Below are 17,321 nucleotides of genomic sequence, written 5' to 3'. Positions count from 1 at the left end.
GGTCTAATTTGTCATTTTAAATCTCCAAAACAAATTAACTTTTTAGCTTTTAGACTTTTAGGGTATTTTTTATAAATTTATGGAGTTAATCATGCACTTTAAACAAGATTGAGAGCTGGGTTCAAAAAAAAAACAAGATTAAGAGCTAATGAGACACTGTGTAATTTTAGTGGACTGATCAAGTTTTTAGACCAAGTTCAATGGGCTCGTAATCAGGAGCCGAGCTTTTGTCTGTTTATACTCGGCTTGTCAAAAAATTGACGAGTTTAAGCTCGAAATTTTGTTTGTGAGTTGTTTACCAGTTTTGTTCGCGAGCAGTTCGCAAATTTAGTTCATGAATTTCGCTCACTCGCGAGCAATTCATTAATTATACTGATTTGAACGTTCTTTAACACAAAACTTCGTTATTTTACATTTTCTCCTTTATAGAAATATTATTATTAAAAAAATCGAACCAAGCTTGCTCACGAGATTGTTCATGTATACTATAATTGAGTTTGCTCATAAGATTGTTCATGAACCTATAACCGAGCCTACTCGCGAGCTTCGTCATGGCAAAGTCGGCTCACTTATAAATCGAATCGAACACGATCGAGTTTTTATCGAGTCAAACATCGAGCCGCTCATGAGCAGCTCAATATCATTTACAACCCTACTCATAATTAAGCCAATTAATTTTAGAATTAACTTAACTTATCAACATTATAAATAAAATTGCTCTTAATTATGAACATTAAAATAAAATTACACCATTTTATACGTTAAAAATAAACGTACTCTTAATAAACAACGTTAAGTATTTCCGTGATAAATTAAAAATATAATTAATAGTTTTGGAAGGTTAGAAAATTGCAATAACTATTATGACACAAACTATAAACTCGGTTACTGTTTGTGAAATTTACCTTCCATAAAATGTCGGGGAACATTTAAAACGCCACCATTTTAGTATAAAACTCAGAGAACATTTCGGGGAACATTTAAAACGCCACCGTTTTGGAAATCTCGGACAAATTGTAAAACGACGCCGTTTTTGAAAGAATGGCAGTTTCCGTAATTAATGTCTCTCAATGTCGCGAGCTTTATTTGCAGCGAATCTTCTTCCATCTCCCGCCATTGTAGCAACACAGTTTTATTCCTCTTCAGAGTGATCAGTTCAGTTCACACTTCTCACACTCTTCTCCACTCTATTTAGGGTTTCAATTCCTCCAATTTCACTCTCTTCAACCTCCAAATCCCCAATTTTATCCCCCTGATATCATGTCTCCTCTTCCGGTTCCCTATTTCGACAAAGGAGACAAAGTTGAGGTTATGAAACAAGTGAATGGTCCCAATACTCTCACCTACTTCGAAGCCACAGTACTCGGCTCGCCTTCCCGACGGAAGGCCCAAATTTGGATTGAGTATAATTGCTTGATGGAGAACGATTATGGCGCCGGAATTCGCATTAAGGAAATGGTTAATTTTGCCTGTTTAAGGCCCAAGCCTCCTAAAATGCTCCATGAGCGATTCAATAAGGGAGATAGTGTGGATGTTTTTTGTGATAAAGGGTGGCAGAAAGGGACTGTTAAGGAATCGCTTGAGAATTCTAAGTTTGTTGTTGGGTTTGATGGGACGAGTGAGGGAATTGTGGTTGAACAGAGTAAGTTAAGGCTTCATCAGGAGTGGGATGATGGTTTATGGACGCCGCCGTTTATTGAAAATAATGTGAGTTTTTGCTTTTTTTTTTGTGTTTGGTTTTTCTTTTGTTCTTCTGGTTGATTGTGTTCTATGTTGCATGGAACCGGAAACCGGAAACGAAACAGAAACTGTAATGGAAACCTAAAAGAAACGAAAACTGACACGAACACAAACAAAACGCGGAAACACGAACAAAGAAGAGTTTCCGTGCAACATAGATTGTATTTGGATGATTTGGAATTGGTTTACTGTAAATTTCTTATGTTTCTGTTGCTGTTGTAGTTGTTTCAATGTCCTATTTGTAATTGTCTATGTTGAACTGGAAAACTAGTTTCCTAGAATGCTATGTTGCAGGGACAGGAAAACTTTATTTCTAAAGCACAACCTTCATAAATAGACTTTAAACGAAAACGGACACTTACATGAACACGAAACGGATGCAGACACAAAATTTCTTCTGGTTGATTGTGTTTGGACGGTTTGGGATTGGTTCATTTGCATTATTTGCTAATCAAGCATGGTTTACTGTAAATTTATTGTGTTTCTATTGCTATTGTATTTGTTTCAATGTCCAACCTTCCTAAAATAGCCTTTAAACGAGAACATACACCGACACGAAACAGATACAGACACCAAATGCGGAAACGCTATTGTAGAGAGGTGTCCGTGTAACATAGCTAGAATGTAATGAAGTGGATTACTGTTAATCACATTCCTAAAATAGACTTTAAATACGTACACGAAACAGATAGACACGAAATGTGGAAACACTATTAAAGAGAAGTGTTCCTATAACATAGCTAGAATGTAATGAAGTGGATTACTGTTAATCACATGTTCAATAAACCGCTAATATTTAAGCTTTCAAAATGAAAAACCTTTGCACGAAAAAGAGACACGTTATTTCTAAAACAGAACCTTCCAAAAATAGCCTTTAAACTTCTAAAATAGCCTTTAAACGAGAACATACACGGACACGAAATAGATACAGACACGAAATGCGGAAACACTATTAAAGAGATATGTCCGTATAACATAGCTAGAATGTAATGAAGTGGATTACTGTTATTAATCACATGTTCAATAAACCACTAATATTTAAGCTTTCAAAGTGAAAAATCTTTGCACGAAAAAGAGACGTTATTTCTAAAACAGAACCTTCCTAAAATAGCCTTTAAACGAGAACATACACGGATACGAAATAGATACAGACACGAAATGCGGAAACACTATTAAAGAGATATGCCCGTATAACATAGCTAGAAGGTAATGAAGTGGATTACTGTTATTGATCACATGTTCAATAAACCACTAATGTTTAAGCGTTCAAAGTAAAAAATCTCTTTTTTCCCTCTCTATTATGTGTCTTGTTACATATGTAAAAATTAAACATACATTCTTATAATCTTAAAAAATTATTGATATATCTATCTATTTTATTATTTACACATTTTCTCCATCTATGTGTTGCAAAATATATCGTTTTTTCGGTTTTCATTTCCATGTAAGATAGGCTATGTTGCAAAGACACTCCCCTTTAGTAGCTTTTCGCGTCCATGTCTGTTTCGTATCCATTTATGTTGTCATTTCAAGGCTATTTTATGAAGGTTATGTTTTAAAAATAGCGTTTTCCATGTCTGTTTCCGTATCCGTGCAACATAGGAGATAGGTATTTGTATTTTGAATTGCTTTGGTTGGTTGCTGTTTGTTGGACTTATCTCATCTGATCTACCATTTTACTTGATTTGAATTGCAGAAAACTTCATCTGACTCGGACATGAAACCAAAAAAGGTGAGGATCAAGATAAAAAGCTGCAGAAGGGAGCCAGAAACAGAGTCAATATTCAAAACAAGGGCAAGAGTAGAAGTCAGAAGTGATGAAGAAGGGTATATTGGTGCCTGGTTTGATGCTACAATTGTTGAAATAGTAGGAAATGACAAGTATCTCGTTAAATACCTCAACTTACTTACAGATGATGAAACTGCATTCGTCAAAGAAATGGTTAGTGACAAGGATATTAGACCCTGTCCGCCTCTAATTTCAGCTGATAAATTTGAACAATTTGACAACGTCGATGTTTGGTTCAACGATGGTTGGTGGGCGGGTGTGGTTTCAGAAGTAGTGAATAAATCTGAGTACATGGTTTATTTCAGCACCTCCAATGAAACGATGAAGTTTGCAGGTTCCTTGTTAAGGCATCACCAAGAATGGATTGATGGAAAATGGATAAAGAAGGTATAATTGCAAATGCTTATTATAATTGCAGCCATGATTATTGATTTTTATCTTGTTCTGAGTCTTGTTCGTATGATGGTTGGTTCTATGATGTGCTACCGGTGTCAAAACGAGTTTTTGTGTCATGATCGTGTTATAATCATGTCAAATGGGTCACTTCAGGCAAGTTGTCTCTGTAAATCGTGTTGTCATGTCAGAGATTGACAGCCCTAGTCTGCATTATTCAGTTAAAACCGCATTACCTAACCGAACTCGACTCAATTCGGTTTTTTGGTTTGTTTTTTTAGTTAAGCGGTTCGGAATCATTATAATTTTTTTGTCTTTCGGTATTTCGATTCAATTCGGTATAGAAAAGAAATGTAAATAATTAAACCAAACCGACATACTCATATTATGCATTTATATGTATATATTATACACACACGGATTTGATTTTAGAAGTTTAACTTTCTTTATCGTTGTCGAGATAATAATCCAAAATACGCATATTTCCAAAGTATTTTAAGTTTTATTTGTTGTTGAGACAAAATAGGTATATATATATACACACACACACGCACTTTCAGTTATTTCAGTTTAAACCAAACCAAAAATTTCGGTCTGGTTATATTTCGGTTTTACATGCTATTGATTTGGTGTCGATGTTTATTATTTTGGTAATACATTATTCAGTTTTTTCTTTTCGGTTTTGAACTGATGCGTACCCCGAGCACTACATGTATGTACGTGTCTATAGAAGGTCAGCAGCATGAAATCTTTTTTGGGCAAAAAAAATTTGCAGGAGAGAAATGCTTAATTTGCCTATATCATATCTCAGTTTTCCTTTGTTCAAGTATGATCTATCTTGCACGGAAACTCCTCTTAGTAGTGTTTCCGCATTTCATTTCTGTTTCAGTTTCGTTTCCGTTCCCATTTCTGTTTCAATATCTGCAGGAAAAGTCAATGAAGATGGAGGACAGCAAGCGCAATCCAAGGGAAAAGTTCAGCAAAGGAACAAAAGTGGAAGTAAGAAGTGATGAAGTTGGCTTTCAGGGTGCTTGGTTTGCTGCTACCATTGTTGATGAAATGGAGAATGACAAATTCGTGATACAGTATCACGGTCTTTTAACAGAAGACGGAACTGATTTGCTTAAAGAAGAGGCGAACGGTTCAGATATAAGACCTATTCCTCCATCCATTCTATGTCTACGTCCTTTCGCACTGTTAGAGATGGTTGATGCTTGGTATAATGAAGGATGGTGGGTCGGGCGTATCACCCGACTTCATAAGAATTCAAAGTACACAGTACATTTCATGACGAATGAGGAAATGGCGTTTGAACACAGTCAATTGAGGCCTCACCAGGATTATATTGATGGAAACTGGGCCACTGCTCCAAAGGTATGATTTCCACACTCGTTGCCACTTTGCTTTTATGCTAGAAAACACCGACATTTCTAGGAGTTTAACGTACGATTGTCACACTTTGGACACTCCCCCGTACGAGTACCTGTGTCGGTGCTTCCTAGCTTTTATGTAATTTCTTGCTGTAAACCATGTTGTCAAATGCTATATGGGTCCTGAATTGGCCCCGGATAGTATATGTTTTCTGCTCCCTTGATAGGGGTTCGTATTAAGAATCAATAAAAGACTATTGGACCTTGTTCTCCCTTGAGCGGAAACTCTTCTTTCCGCACAGAGAGCCAACCGTGGGAACATCACTTGATACATTATACTCGTCCCAAACCGAATTATCGGCTCTGATTGGAATCTTAAAAGAAATATTAGGAAATAAGGAAAACTAGGAAATAAGCAAAACGCATAGTCTTGCTATTTAGGAGAAAGCCACAAAACGGAACGTTTTGTATAACAGCGAGTTCGAGGATTAGTTAGGGTATCTTTCTGTATATAATCTAATATCCGCTAATATCATGTTGGGAGTCATATAATGTGTTTATAACAATATAGGGGTTTTGAGTCGTGTTTGCAAGTAATAATTGTAATTTTATTATATGTGACATGTAAAAACATGAGAGCATATAACAATAATTTTAAATATTCGTGTCATTTTGTCATTTTCGGGTCAACCAAAAAATGACACATTACCTACTAAGCTAAACCCGAACACTAAAATTGTGTGTCGATTTCCTATCGTCCCACGCCCCCCATTTCAACGTTCACTAGCAATTATAACTGCATATGTTTTTCCCTAATTTTTGCTTTCATTTTTTGATTTTTTTTTTTCTTTTACTGTGTTGATTGCAGGATTGGCTGTAAAAATTTCTCAAACATCCTTAAAGTTATTCCAGAATTGAATGAACACATTGGTGGATGAAGATTTTTTGTGTTTAACATCTAATTAAGGAGAAGAATGATAGAGATGCTAAATTTATGGTGTCATTTTGTAATTATTAGGTAGTACTCAGTTTAGGTTTCTCAAATTGCTGCTGCTATAACACAGATTATTGCAGTCTAAGAGCATCTCTAATGGTTGGTCACTCCAATCATGGACACCTCATCATTTTCTACTGTTACAAAACACCCTCCACAATAAAACACTCTTTTTAAAAATATATCTCTAATGGTTGGATACTCTCATCTTAATTTAATGGGTTCCACATATTATAATATTTTATTTTCTTTATTTTAATCTAATTTTTTATTATTAATATTCATAATATTGTTATTAAATAATACTAAATGTTATTAAGGCAATGTTCTGCGGTTGTCCGTAGCTGGTAGCAGTTAACTACTTTTTCTTCCGAAATAGCTATAAGCAATTATTTATCAATTTTCATCAAACAATTTATTCTACTGTTTAGAACGAAAAATTAAAAAGGAGTTATGAAAAAGAAAATCGATAAAAAAAAATAATTTGGATTTTATATCACATGTTATTTTCAGTTTACTGCTTGATGAGTTGGCTGGAATTCAATTTTTTTTTATGAAATAAATGTTTTTTTCTCTTTTTCAATTAATCTGACTAATCAGTTTGACATTCTTTCTATATATATATATATATATAAAGATGGATTTGTTTAGGTTAGATTCGAGATTTGATTTTTAAATCCCAATTGAATTAGGTTTGAGCTGGTTAAATTGAAAGCGGGTTAAGTTTAGGTTTAAGTGTTTTTAGGTGTGAGCCTATATAACTTGCCTAACCCTATTTATGAATAAGTGTATTTAAGGGTCTGTTTGGTTTATCTGTTGTTTGTTGTTGCTGTTATGGTTTGTTGTTGGAAAATGTTATTTTTCCAAAAAGTTATTTTTCAACTATAAAAGGTAAACAGAAGGTGTCTAACCAAACACCTAAAACTCTTCGTTTTAAAATGAAAAAGTAAACATGAAAAAGATCTTAAATTTGAAGTTATGAATCCTAAATATGTCATTTTGCCATGTGATATGAGTGAGATAAAGATACCCAAAAATGTATTCGGACAAATTCAATAATAAATTTTTTTCACCAACTCGGTGCCCCTTTTAGTTTATTTGTTCTTGTTTATTGTTTGTTGTTGGTAAGAGGTATTACATATTAGTTGATTTTTCTGTTAAAAGCAGTTGTTTCGAAATTTTACCAAATATTTTTTTATCTCATGATTAGAATTAAAAGGTAAAATATAGTTTAAAAAATGAAACCAAATGAGCACCCAATTTTGCTTTTTGCAATAAATTTTATAAGTGAACTATCAAAATTTCGGATCGAATTGAAATTCTTATCAAACAATTTATTCTACTTTTTAGAATGAAAAGGTACAAAGGAGTTACGAAAAGAGAATTGAACAAAGACTAATTTAGATTCCTACATTACATATTATTTTTATTTTACTAAGTGATGAGTTGGTCTATATGTATGTAGTTTAGTTAAACATGCGTTATTCATTTCACGTGTGTTTGGAGTTATAGTTTTTGTTACAGTTTCTCTAAAGTTATTAAAAATTGTTTTCATACAGTGAAAAATATAAATTTTTGAACGTATGTGAAATGAATAATATTTTATTAACCGAGTTTTATGTTCAAAGCTGGTTTTTTTTAGTTGTTAAGGACTTAGAATCTGTTTGGTTCATATGTTCCTGTTTGTTGGTGGGTAAACATTTTTTTTTATCTCCTGTTTAAAATTAAAAAGCAAAAAATTATTTCGAAAAATAAAAATAAACTAGCACTTAATATGACCAAAACTAAAAAAATCAAAATGAAATATTTTATAAATTAAAATTGTTTAGGATCATATTTACTATAAAACCATAATTTTTTATTTTTCAAAATCATAATTTTCTCTTTCTAGATATTAACATTCTCTCTCACAAAAAAAATACCTAAATGACTTCAAACCAAAAAAATAATGCTTACCTCTATCTAAGAAACCTAACCAAGTAATTAGGTAGATAAGTTGAATTGTGAAACCTAACCAAGTAAACGAGTCAATTTAGCATATTAGTTAATCCTATACCTTAACCAGATAGTGCGGTTCCGTGATCTAGGTTACGGCTTAGCCTTGGTTTTCATAGTATCTAATGCCTTCAAGCACTATTAGGGATTTTGCCTAACCAAGCATTGGTCTAATCATGTTTGAGGTAAACTTAGTAAGTTCTTAACCGGAATTACTATTTTCTAATGGAAAATCACTATCTCGTGTTAACCTTTAAATTCACACAACATACACTTATCGATTCATAGGAATTAGCACGGGATCCTAAATCCTAGTCTTCCATTCATACGTTTAAACACATTAATTGTTCGTATGCTTTGCTAGTTTAATTGCTTTATTAATAGTTAAGGTTACAAACTTATCACATTTAATTCAATCCTTAGAGTACTAATAGAATATTAGATACTAGTCTCTATGGGATCAATACTGTTCCTTGGAACATTTACTACTTGATACGAGAGTCCACTTGCTCTTAATTGCATATGCGATTTAAGCCCTGTCAATAATACCAAACATCAACAATTATTCTCAAATTTTCCAAACAATAAAAAAACTAAAAATTGAAAACAACCGATTATCTAATTAAAATATACTTAAATCATCTAAAAAAATCAATTATTACAGAAAATAGTCGGAGATTAACGAGGCGGTGATGGAAATACCCACGGGCCGGGAATACCTTTTCCATCCCCACCACGGGGAACAAAACTATCTCATTCTCATTCCATGGGGATTCTTATGGAAAATCCCCGTCTTATTTACATTCATACTCTTAGTAATTTGAGAAGCCACTAAGAGAGTGTTGGAGCTAATTTTTAACATTGTTTCAATCATTATCTGATTTTTAACATTGTCTCAATCACTCTGTAATATTGAAATAATACCACGTACAGGAAATATAAACCGTGCAGGTGGCCAGGGCTAGACTGGCTCCGCCCCTAATTGCCATCCCTGAGTTTAATAGGGGCAAACAGCTAACATTAAACAGTTATGAGTAAAAAGTTAACAACAACGCTAACAGTTTATTGCAACCGCAAACAGTTATCAACAACTGTAACGGCTAGCTAACAGCTGAACCAAAAAGTAAGGCTACAAAGAGCGAACTAACCATACTCATGGATAGAGTCGGTGGCGGAGACCCTGGGCTAGCTCTGCCCCTGAGTGCAGTAGCGGTTGCCAATGCCATCCTTAAGTTTAATAGGGGCAAACAGGGTAAGGTAAACCGCAAGCTTTGGCAAGTTTTCTATCAGCGGCATTGGAAAAGAATTGCTTCAGATTCGGATCTCGGAGGTACTCACAATAGCAAGGTCTCTGCTCCAACGATTTACGGCAGCAAAGGCTCGACGGAGGCTCTGCCATCACTATCGCCGGTAGGCAAGCGTTCAATTCCACCGAGCTGCACTTCACCGCTTCCGCCGCCCCAATTGATAGCATCATCATCATCACCACCGTCGCTACTTTTACTAACGCATAGCAAGATTTCTTATCCATTTTGATATGATTATTAAGGAATTCAGGATTTGGGGAAGGAAATTAACTGAAATTTAAATATATAATGATAGGATTTGGGGAAGGAAAGGAAACTCATAGACGCCGGGAAGATGATGACATTGACGGGTAAATTACACTCATGGTCACTGAACTTTGTTTTTTAACAGTATGGCCACTAGACTTCAAAACTTAGATACTCAACTTTGCGCTTTTTAATATCCGTGGTCATTTAATGTTTCAAAACGATCGTTGACAGTTATAATAATAAAAAATTCCAAAAATTAATGATATTCGAAGTAACTTTAAAAAATTTCATTTTGAGGTGATTTAGGTGTTGTTTCGTAAGAGATAATAAATTTTTAGAAAAAAAAACTCTTAAAAATATGATATGATTTTAAAAAATAAAAAATATAATTTTATGATAAATTTTATTCTAAATAACTTTAATTTTTAAATATTTTCATTTCGAAAAGTTAGTTAAAATTAAATAGTCACATATAAAAATGGTAAACTAATTAGTTTTTATATTATGTTTTGAAATTCAGAGATCATAGCATTACAAAATAAAAGTTCAGTGGCCATGATTGTAATTTACCCTGACATTGACAGCAGGTTGACGGATGGAGATATTATTGAGTGGGTAAATTATACATCACTACTTAACTTTATAAATTTTAACATTTTGTTCCCTAAACTTCAATTGTTAACGGTGTAGTTACAGAACTTTACACTTTAAATAGGTGACCATTCAACTTTAACCAACTCTATAAAAACGGCAATTAACTGCCTTAAAATAAAAATATTTAAGAATTAAAGTTATTCAGAATAACATTTATCATGAAGTCACATTTTTTTTATTTTTCAAAATCACATTTTTAGAGATTTCTCTCTCTAAAAATTTCATCTCTCTCATAACCAAACAACACATAAATCACCTCAAAACGAAAATTTTTAAGAATTGAAGTTTTTTATAATATCATTAACTCTGCAAATTTTTTATTTTATGTCCGTCAATTGTCGTTTTGAGGTGTTGAGTGACCATTTATATTAAAAAATATAAAATTTAATAGTGATACCGTAAAAAAAAAATTGAAATTCAATACTCATAATATTAAATTAGTCAAATTTAGTGGCTATAGGTGTAATTTACCCATTATTGAGTTCAATAATGGCCGTATATTGTTGAATTTGACTTGGATCCTAGGTATTGACTTGACCTGTCAATTCCGCTAGTTTAACGGGTAAATTACACCATAGCCATTAAACTTTGCTTTCTAAATCATTCAACTTTATACTAATAACTCAACTTCAATTAACTCCTCAAAATTTTGGTTAACGACTTTAAAATGAAAATATCCAAAAATTAATATTATTTAGAATGACATTTATGATGAAACTACATTTTTTTATTTTCCAAAATCATTTTTTAGAGCTTTCTCTTTCTAAAAATTTACTCTCTCTTCTAATCAAATAACATTTAAATGATATTTTAAACGAAAATTTTCAAAAATTAAAGTTGCTTAACATATCATTAGCTCTTGAATTTTTTTATTTTGAGGCCGTCAACTATCGTTTTGAGACATTTAGTGAACACGAGTGTAAAAAAGTGTAAAATTAAATGATTTTTATATTAAGTTTTTGAAGTTCAATAATAATACTGTTGAAAAAAACAAAGTTTAGTGACCGTGGGTGTAATTTACCCCTAGTTTAACTTATTTTTTTCTCATTCAACTAGAAAGCGTTTTACTTCCGAACTTTACGTGTCATATTTAATACATCTAAAATAAAATTATGAAACATATTATTTAATTAAGGCTTAATATATTATTTACTTCTGAATTTATTCAAAAAGTTTAATTGACGCTTAAATTTTTAAAGTATTTTTATAACCCTTTAAACTTGTATAAAATATTTAGTTAACTCTCTGAACTTGCATAAAATATAATCAATTAATCACTTGGTTGCAAAAAAAAATATTGTATACGGAAAATGTGTTACACATGCCTTATAATGTAATTACATAATTCACATAATAATTACATAAATATCTTAGAAATAATTGATATTTGAAAAGTCTGAAGTGACACTTAAATACTAGTCAAACCAGTTTTTTCTAAACATTGAGACTCATCATACACTCAATTAACATAAAATTATAATATTTTATGTTAATTGAGTATATAATGGGTCCCAATTTTTAATTTAAGATTATCAAACTCACGTTAAATGATCACTGATCAGTCAAATGTACTAAAATGTTGAGTCATCTTTACTTGATGTGTATTTTTTGGACAAAATAAAATCTAGGTACCAAAGTGTGAATTAGGGTAAAGTTCAGATACCATCATTGTAATATACTTATCAAACTCGCATGGACCGACTGTTGACCGGTAAAATATACTAAATTGTCCAGTCATCGTTACTTCAGGTATATTTTTAGAACAAAATGTAATCTAGGTGCCAAAGTGTGAACTAGGGTAAAATTCAGGTACCATTGATGTAATTTACTCATTTATGATAACATGGTAAAGACAAAATCAATAATGCAGGTTTGCTTTTCTTAAAAGATCCGTTCATTAAAAATACCGAAAGAAGAAATTATTATCTCGCTAAGACAAGAAAACTTGATATATGAATCTTATAAACAAAGTTTTTAAAATTACATCGTGAAGTTATGATGACAATCAATAACATTTTTATTTTTATTTTTATTTTAAATTACATTTACATTTTAATAAAATACATATTCCAAAATCGAATTGTACATGTGTAAAATGAACTTAAATATCAATTTCGTTCATAAATTGTTAAATTATTAAAAACGTAAAATGTTCATTATATGATTTATTGTCCATCATAAACGTAAAGTGTCCATCGTAAACAATAGAAATTTTTTATTCCGACTCTAATTGGTAGAATTTTTATTAATTACAATTGATGAAAATTTAATCCGTAACATCAAAATTAATAAAAATGATTGAATTTTTTATTGATTACCATTCCACTGAAAAAATCAACAAAAATTTAATAATAGTGAGATTTTTGGTCGAAACTTAATATTAATTATTTTAGTTATTCTGGAAAAATACAATTAAAATAAGGGACTTTTATCGTTTAAAATGATGCAATTTTAGCTTAATGTTGGTAGTTAAGAACAATTTTACCCATAACGTTGACAAATTTGATCATTTTGAGAAATAATTCATCAAATTGTTTTTTTACTCATAAATCTTATCATTTACACTTCACATGTACATCATTTTATCATTCATTAATAACAAATTACAAACATATGATTAGACGTGAATTTTTTTTATAAAAAAATATACCGTGTTTTGTACGAGTTTGACAAAATAAATCAAATATTTTATCGAATTTATAAACATTAATCTCTAATTCAATTATTAAATCACAAAAAATATGAATTTTTTTTTTAGAACCAACCGATATGCAATTGGTGCAGAATAAAAAACAAAATATCTGTGTTTTATAATAATGTCTGAATTTAACCTAAATTACCAGCACTAGGAATAAAATTGCTCTTAACCGACAATGTTAGGGGTAAAATTGAACCATTTTAGACGTTAGAGCTAAAATTACTCCTAACTGTGCACGGTAGCGGCATTTTTTACCCCTTATTTTTAAATATTATTCTAATTTTATATTTAGCCATTTCAGTTAATAACAGGGGCAAATTAGTCATTAACCGATATTGATGCGGTATATTCTGTCTTACAGTTTCGTACTTTGATCCAAGGTTCTCTCCGGTTTCCCTCATTTCTGGGACCAGCTTCTTCCCGTCGATCCATTCTTCTTCCTTAGATAGATCCCATCTTCAAATCGGATTGTTAATTCTCATTTTTCTCCAAAAAGACGAAGACTTCGTATGAATCCCAACAAAAAATCCCTTTTTCCCAATTTTTTCAATCGGCAATCTCAATACCTAGAAATCAAGATCAGTGAAATTGATTTTCTCCGGTAAGCAAATTCAATTCACTTGTTTTTAGGAATTTGGTGGCTAAGATTTTCAATTGATTCTTTTGCTGGAAATTATATACGATGAATTCAAGAGATGCGATTTCACCTAATTTACCTGATGAAGTTATTCTTCAAATTCTTTCAAGATTGCCTGTTAAATCGCTGTTTAGAGCCAAATCTGTGTGCAAAAATTGGTACAAATTATCATTAGATAACTATTTTATCCGACTCTACAATGAATTAGCTGTTAAGAACCCTACGGTATTGGTAGAGATTTCAGATTCATCGGAGTTTAAATCTAGCTTAGTCTGTATTGATAATTTAAGAGGCGTTTCTGAATTCTCCTTAGATTTTTTGCAAGACAGAGTCAAAATTAGGGCTTGCTGTAATGGTCTATTGTGTTGCTCTAGCATTCCTGATAAGGGTGTTTATTATGTTTGCAATCCAATGACTAGAGAATTCCGGTTACTTCCCCGGAGTAGGGAAAGACCGGTGACTCGGTTTTATCCCGATGGTGAAGCCACTTTAGTTGGTTTGGCTTGTAATTTGTCGATGCAGAAGTTCAATGTTGTTTTAGCTGGTCATCATAGAACATTTGGTCATAGACCAGATGGGACATTTATATGCTTGGTGTTTGATTCGGTTTCGAATAAATGGAGCAAGTTTGTTTCGTTTCAACACGAGCTTTTTACTCATATGAATAGGAACCAGGTTGTTTTTGTCAATGGTGCACTTCATTGGTTAACCGGTAGTTGTTCGTGTATACTTTCGCTTGATTTGGAGTGTAATGTTTGGAGGAGATTGTCATTGCCGGAGGAAGTGAAGAACGGGGCTGGGAATCGAGTGTATTTGTTGGAGTCGGATGGTTGTTTGTCAATTGTACAGATATCAGATGCTTGGATGAAAATTTGGGTGATGAAGGACTATTCAGCTGAATATTGGCGCGTAGAAGATAGGGTTAGCTTGAGATGCATTAGGGATTTGGTGCCGGGTATTTTCCCGATTAGTCAGACTGGTGAACGCGTGTTCTTGGCTACTCATAAACAGGTTTTGATGTATCATAAGAGGAGTAGGGTGTGGAAGGAGATGTATTCTGTCAAGAACGGTTCTACATTGCCGTTATGGTTCTCGGCTCATGCTTACCGAAGCACGATTTTCACTTGTAACTAACTGGTCCCTGGATTTGACAAGGTTTCTGTGCAAAACATTGTTCAAAGTGACTTTTTCTTTATATTTGACATTTCGATGAACCATATGCGAGGACTGATTTGCTACGGAACAGGGAATAGAGAGATTGTCATGGCCGGAGGAAGTGAGTAGCAGGGCAGGGAATCATGTGTATTTGTTAGAGTCGGATGGTTGTTTGTCAGTTGTACAGATTTTCGCTGGGAAACGGTTGGTGCAAAAGTTGTATAATTGCAACGCTTTCATTGAATGGACCCGGGATCATAATAAAATTTCTCGTGATGGACCCGGGATCATAATAAAATTTCTCGTAAATTCGACAAGGTTTCTGTACAGAATATTTGTTTGTAGTGGCTTTTGCTTTGATATTTGAAATTTTGATAAATCATTTGCATTTTGTTAATTCTGCTGTTATACTTTTACTGGACTTAAGGGTCAAAATGGTCCCTAAAGTTGGTATCTATTATCAATTTAGCCCAAATCGAAATTTTGGTATCAATGCAGTTCTCAGGTTGACAAATTGACTCAGATATGATCGGTTTAATATAAAAAATTTGCCAACTTGAAGATTAAGTTGATACCTAAACCTCGATTTGAGATTTGGGCTAAATTAATCCCGACGGCCAACATATTGACCCTTAATTCATATTTATTGAGCTGCCTATGCAATTTATTCTACTTGGGTGTTAGAGGAATTAACGATCAATTTGACCCTTTAAGTTGGTTAGTAGGGTTAATTTAGTCTAAAATTAAGTTTCGGTATCAATCCGACTCTCTTTAACTTGAGACTTGAAATTAAATTAGTTTAAAATGACATGTCAATATCTGATTGATAGTTATTTGATACGTTTCGGTTTCTCATGCTGACATGTGTTGTTTTGAAACCAAAATTTAATTTTAAACTAAATTGATTTTTGATTCGGTGTTGTGAAGTACTTTAATTGTTTTTATCAATATTTTAAGTTAAATTTATTAAATAGTCGGTGGTTTTCACCTGGTCAAGTGAATTTAATCAATTATTAACTAAATTCACTTGGTCAATTATTGACTAGGTAAAAATTACTGATTAAATAATAATTTAAATTTTACTTTAATTCTTTAATTCATTAAAAATATGTTGAAACCGAAGAACTGATCGAGCTAAATAATTTGGGTTGGTGGTTTTTGTTGTTGTTGTTGTTTGGTTTTTGATTAATTCGGTTTGGTACGATTTTTACACCGAATCAATCGTTGAACACCTCTGATTATAGTAACATCAAAGCTTTTTTTTTTAAAGTTGTGCGTAATGCATTTACATTAAACAAAGGAAAATTACTAAAGACAAAGGAAAACCCTTAGCTCATGACCTCTAGAGTAATCTCTCAACCAACAGGTTAAAGCTTTACCACATAGTAACATTAAAGCTTAAATTTAAAAAAAAAATTAATGAAGTTACGCATTGAACAAGTTTGAGTATGTATATGATTGACACTTTTTTTTTAATCTAAATACTTAGGGGGTGTTTGGTTGCTAATTTTCACTCATGTTTGTCTTTTCACTTCAAAATGGAGAGTTTTAGGTATTTGGTTAGTTGACTTTCTATTTGCCTTTTACATCTGAAAAATAGTTTTTTTATAAAAATTGGGAGTCCATGTTTTTTGGGAAAACAACTTTTTCCAACAACAAACATTAGGTAAAACAAACGAGTCCTTAGTTGGTAAAAGAATTATGAAGTCTTAGGACCCGTTTGTTTTACCTACTGTTTGTTGTTGCTGTTGGAAAAAGCTGTTTTTCCAAAAAGCAGAGATTATCTGTTTTTGTAAAATGCTGCTTTTCAGGTGTAAAAGGCAAACATGAGATCACTAATCAAACATCTGCTGCTGCTTTTCAATTGTAAAAGGCAAACATGAGTTCACTAACCAAACACCTGAAACTCTCCATTTTGAAGTGAAAAGGCAAAAGAAGCATGAAAAGGAGTAACCAAACACCCCCTTAATTTTTGAGTTTTGGTTCATTGAGTGATTGATCTTTTAGTTAATATATATATTAAGTCTTTTATATTTTATTTTTAGTCACGTTATTGATATATTAAGGCCTTTATTTGTTTTACTTTTAGTCACGTTATGTACCTGATTGCTAAAAAAGTAAACTTGGACATAAAACTCGATTAACCGAGTTTTATTCGTTCTACATGCGTTCGAAATTTGTATTTTTTTTTATAATTTTAAAGCAATTTTTATATGTATAATATAACTATAAAAAAATTGCAAAAAGCATTATTTCAAATTGGATCAAAAGGCTTAATGAACTATATATTCACAACTAACTAATTTGGTAAGTAACGACTTAATGCGACTGAAAATAAAT

At 32.2% G+C, this 17,321-nt stretch overlaps 2 protein-coding genes across 2 annotated transcripts; both read left to right on the top strand.

Annotated features, from left to right (window-relative positions):
- Window positions 1-1,075: 1,075 nt before the first annotated feature.
- LOC136217066 (protein AGENET DOMAIN (AGD)-CONTAINING P1-like) lies at window positions 1,076-6,528 on the top strand. Its single transcript, XM_066003646.1, has 4 exons — window positions 1,076-1,707; window positions 3,437-3,916; window positions 4,850-5,296; window positions 6,161-6,528. Exons 1-4 carry the CDS (start codon window positions 1,261-1,263, stop codon window positions 6,170-6,172), a joined length of 1,386 nt encoding a protein of 461 aa, XP_065859718.1. The 5' UTR covers window positions 1,076-1,260; the 3' UTR covers window positions 6,173-6,528.
- A 7,037-nt stretch (window positions 6,529-13,565) lies between these two features.
- On the top strand, window positions 13,566-15,378 carry LOC136220103 (F-box protein At5g49610). The gene has a single exon (XM_066007798.1). The coding sequence runs from the start codon at window positions 13,872-13,874 to the stop codon at window positions 14,958-14,960; it is 1,089 nt and encodes a 362-aa protein (XP_065863870.1). The 5' UTR covers window positions 13,566-13,871; the 3' UTR covers window positions 14,961-15,378.
- Window positions 15,379-17,321: the final 1,943 nt, after the last annotated feature.

This window comes from Euphorbia lathyris, chromosome 2, assembly GCF_963576675.1.
Source record: "Euphorbia lathyris chromosome 2, ddEupLath1.1, whole genome shotgun sequence".
Lineage (NCBI taxonomy): Eukaryota > Viridiplantae > Streptophyta > Magnoliopsida > Malpighiales > Euphorbiaceae > Euphorbia > Euphorbia lathyris.
The sequence above is the reverse complement of the archived record's forward strand: the minus strand, read 5'-3'. Positions and strand labels throughout refer to the sequence as shown.

Bases quoted from the DNA above. Each gene is read 5' to 3' on its own strand.
- LOC136217066 (XM_066003646.1), top strand. From the start codon at position 1,261: ATGTCTCCTCTTCCGGTTCCCTATTTCGACAAAGGAGACAAAGTTGAG. The intron at 1,708-3,436 runs GTGAGTTTTTGC...TTTGAATTGCAG, and splicing joins CGCCGTTTATTGAAAATAAT to AAAACTTCATCTGACTCGGA. The intron at 3,917-4,849 runs GTATAATTGCAA...CAATATCTGCAG, and splicing joins ATGGAAAATGGATAAAGAAG to GAAAAGTCAATGAAGATGGA.
- LOC136220103 (XM_066007798.1), top strand. From the start codon at position 13,872: ATGAATTCAAGAGATGCGATTTCACCTAATTTACCTGATGAAGTTATT.